Raw genomic sequence first — 2,993 nt, forward strand, 5'->3', positions numbered from 1 at the left:
AATTCCGAACCAACTCCTCACACACTCTTTCAGTAGTTTTTTGTGGTATCAAGTGAGTTCGTCGGACTGCCACTCTTGACACGCTAATGATCGTTCTCAGCCCAGGTCAGACGTCCGCTGAGATAGGGCACCACTTTGGTGGTCCAACAAACCACTTCTGGAGCTGCCTGTACGAATCAGGCTTCACTACACGACTTCTCCGTCGTCAAGAAGACTTCATTCTCCCAGAACAGTTCTCGATCGGGATGGTACGCCTTCTCTCCTTTTATTAAGCGCGGCACGGGTACTCACACCTTCATAGACGAATCTGGTTGATCGTCCAACAGCTGAGGTATCGGTACCTCTCATGCAAAGTTCCCAGTCACCGACCGATCTCATCATCCGTAGCAAAGCGAGCTATCCAAAGCCGAGCAAATAGCGAGAGTTCCTGCTCTCCTCGCCAAGATCGCCACACACCGCCCCAAGATTGTATGCTTTGTCGGGCTGGGAATCGCGGATGTCGTCAAATCTAAAGTGATTCAGGTAATTGTGAGATTGGCTTCGTCCTAGCCCCCGTTACTTACTCGTCAACAGGCTGGAAAGGGCCGAAAGACGAAGGCGGCTATCGGAATCCAGCCTTACAAGCTTCAGTATCAAGGTGAACAAGGCAAGGAAATCCGTTCAGTCTTGACGATTGATGGATGGTAATTGGGTTCTTTGACAGCATGCCCCAAGGAAACCCTCTTCTACGCTGTGTCGAGTACGTCGGGTCGCGTGGTTACGTACCAGGCGAGTTCTCGTTCAGCAGCTCTCCATTTCGGTTTTTCTGATTCCAAAGTTGTAGAAAAAGGACAAGGTGAACCAGTTCAAGGCTCTGAAGTCGGTCTTGGAATCTCTACGGAACAACAATATTGATACCTCCTCTCTTCACGCTCTCCAACTGAACGATCTACAACGTGTAATCTAATTTCATGTCCCACCACGTAAATGTATAGTCTTATCAATGTAATCTTTCAACTGTTCTTCTTCGTACTCTATCACATAACCCTCCACGCTGCGTTAACAAGTGCCCTCGAAGGGGAGGTTCCCATAACCGGTGTTGACTATTTTCGTGAACAACCTCTATACAATGAATACCGAGAACGGATGGCGCATTATGAAACAATGATCAGCTCCGTTCTCAACGAAAACATCAAGAAATTACTGAGCAACTACAAAAAAGATACAAATACACAGATCATAATGCATAAGCCCCGAAGTCTACTCGTCCTCATCGCTACCCATATCCTCATCGCTGTCGCTATCCTCTCCTTCAAGCACCTCAATGGGTTCGAGACCAATGTCGTGGTCAGCACCAACGTAAGAATCACAAATGACGTAGAGCTTCAGTGAGTGATTGCCCTTCGGCAACGTGAACTCAAGCTTGACGGCAAGGCTCTTCGTCACCGTGACTCGCTTGATGACGAGGAGCTGGCGGGAGGCAGGATCTCCGACAACGAGCCACCAATTCGCCAACTTCTTGAGAGGATAGAATGGTGCAACAACGTTTTGGTCACCATCATCCTCATCGTCTGCGTCACGTGCCAGCGATACCTGGAGGATGATTGGCGCGCCTGCGGTGTATTCTCCTTTGACGAGCTCGTGAGAGATATCCAGGGTGGGGTAGGAGTTGACAAAGGTTGCGACATCTCGCCTGAAATGATGTGAGATTCGATCGTAGGGAAAAGTTTGTGATTCTTACATTTGGGCGGGCGTCATCTGCAGCAACTCGTTTCTACGATCGTCCTCGAGCTCCATGATGTCATAGACGGAGTCGACACCAGCGTCCTTACATCGCTTGATTACCTGAAGCGACGATGACTTGTGAGCGAATGACTCTCTTACAGCGTGAGTTTACTTACCTCAGTCTCAAAGTGAGGGATCTGTTTCAGAGGCGAATCTGTCTCCCACATGGCTTGTACACACATCTGGGATAGATCCATCGCACCCAGAGCGCTTAACCAAGCGCTAGACGACATCACATCGACGCTGGCCGACAAAAGATTGAGTACTTTCTCCAGGACCAGAACCTGGTCAGCAGTCAGATCAGGCGGCAATTGCAACCGTGAGAAGTGAGCTTGAAGGAGCAGAAACGTTTTGAAGTGGGGAGCCTCGAAGTCGGCCCGCTCTAGTTTGACTGGGACGCGGTCGTAGATACGACGAAGAAGAGCATCTTCGTGTCTCCGGATCGGGATAGTTTCAAATTCGGCCGATGATGATACAACCTCGAGAAGGCCTTTCAACTTTGTACGCTCCTTGAGAGACAATGTGTACACCTCGACCGTCACATCTAAGAAGCGGATAAGCCATTGGGTGACTTCCAAGTGATAGGCACTCACAAGAGATATTGTAATAGGCAGAGATCATTCCAAGATTGAGCGCCGACATGTCCATTTCGTCCTCTGAAGAAAGGTTCAGACACATTAGCAGGAAAAAAGGGAAGAAACCTACCAATTGCGATACACTTTGAATTCACGAGATCACTCAAAGTGTTCTCAACAAGTTCTGAAAGGTGGTCGGACAGATGCTGATGGCTGACATTGTGCAGATTATAATAGTTTGGGTTTTGAGTCATTCGGCGGTAGAAGTAAGTCAAAGTAAGAATATCCTGAGGGATAGAACGTAAACGCAATGAAGAAACATGATCGGGAGTCGCTTACCATAGCATCTTGCTTGTTCTCGATGGTTTTGACTGCGATCTCCGCGAGGAAGTAGTCATGAAGGAGATGGGTCGGGAGATGTGACTCGATTGGAAGCCCTTCGGCAAGGAACTTCTTGCAGAAGTCCTTCCGTGTTTGCTGGCACATGAGAACACATCGACTGCGCTCATCTTCCATTGGCCGACAAGCGCGGCCCATCATTTGGAGAACGTCCATGACTGGGTAGTCGATGTAACGATGCTCCTTGCCCTCATAGAACTGTACACCCATGATGATCACCATGTAACTCGCCACTGGTAAGCTCCAAGCCGTGTC

The 2,993-nt window shown here is 48.9% G+C and overlaps 1 protein-coding gene and 1 pseudogene across 2 annotated transcripts in view; one reads left to right on the forward strand and one right to left on the reverse strand.

The window, feature by feature from the left end:
- Window positions 1-86: 86 nt before the first annotated feature.
- LACBIDRAFT_316369 (uncharacterized protein) lies at window positions 87-946 on the forward strand (the record flags this gene model as incomplete). Its single annotated transcript, XM_001889749.1, has 6 exons — window positions 87-248; window positions 302-331; window positions 388-522; window positions 574-646; window positions 704-768; window positions 824-946. 6 exons carry the CDS (start codon window positions 87-89, stop codon window positions 944-946), a joined length of 588 nt encoding a protein of 195 aa, XP_001889784.1.
- Window positions 947-1,239: 293 nt separating this feature from the next.
- The window catches only part of LACBIDRAFT_241379, a pseudogene marked incomplete at both ends in the record, with an annotated part of 5,334 nt that continues 3,580 nt past the window's right edge, over window positions 1,240-2,993 (reverse strand). Inside the window, 6 exons of the mRNA in view lie at window positions 1,240-1,672; window positions 1,721-1,824; window positions 1,881-2,308; window positions 2,358-2,420; window positions 2,470-2,626; window positions 2,679-2,971. Coding sequence covers window positions 1,240-1,672; window positions 1,721-1,824; window positions 1,881-2,308; window positions 2,358-2,420; window positions 2,470-2,626; window positions 2,679-2,971 — 1,478 coding nt within the window. The remainder of the gene's footprint in view (window positions 1,673-1,720; window positions 1,825-1,880; window positions 2,309-2,357; window positions 2,421-2,469; window positions 2,627-2,678; window positions 2,972-2,993) is intronic.

This window comes from Laccaria bicolor, genomic scaffold (assembly GCF_000143565.1).
Source record: "Laccaria bicolor S238N-H82 LACBIscaffold_72 genomic scaffold, whole genome shotgun sequence".
NCBI classification, from domain to species: domain Eukaryota; kingdom Fungi; phylum Basidiomycota; class Agaricomycetes; order Agaricales; family Hydnangiaceae; genus Laccaria; species Laccaria bicolor.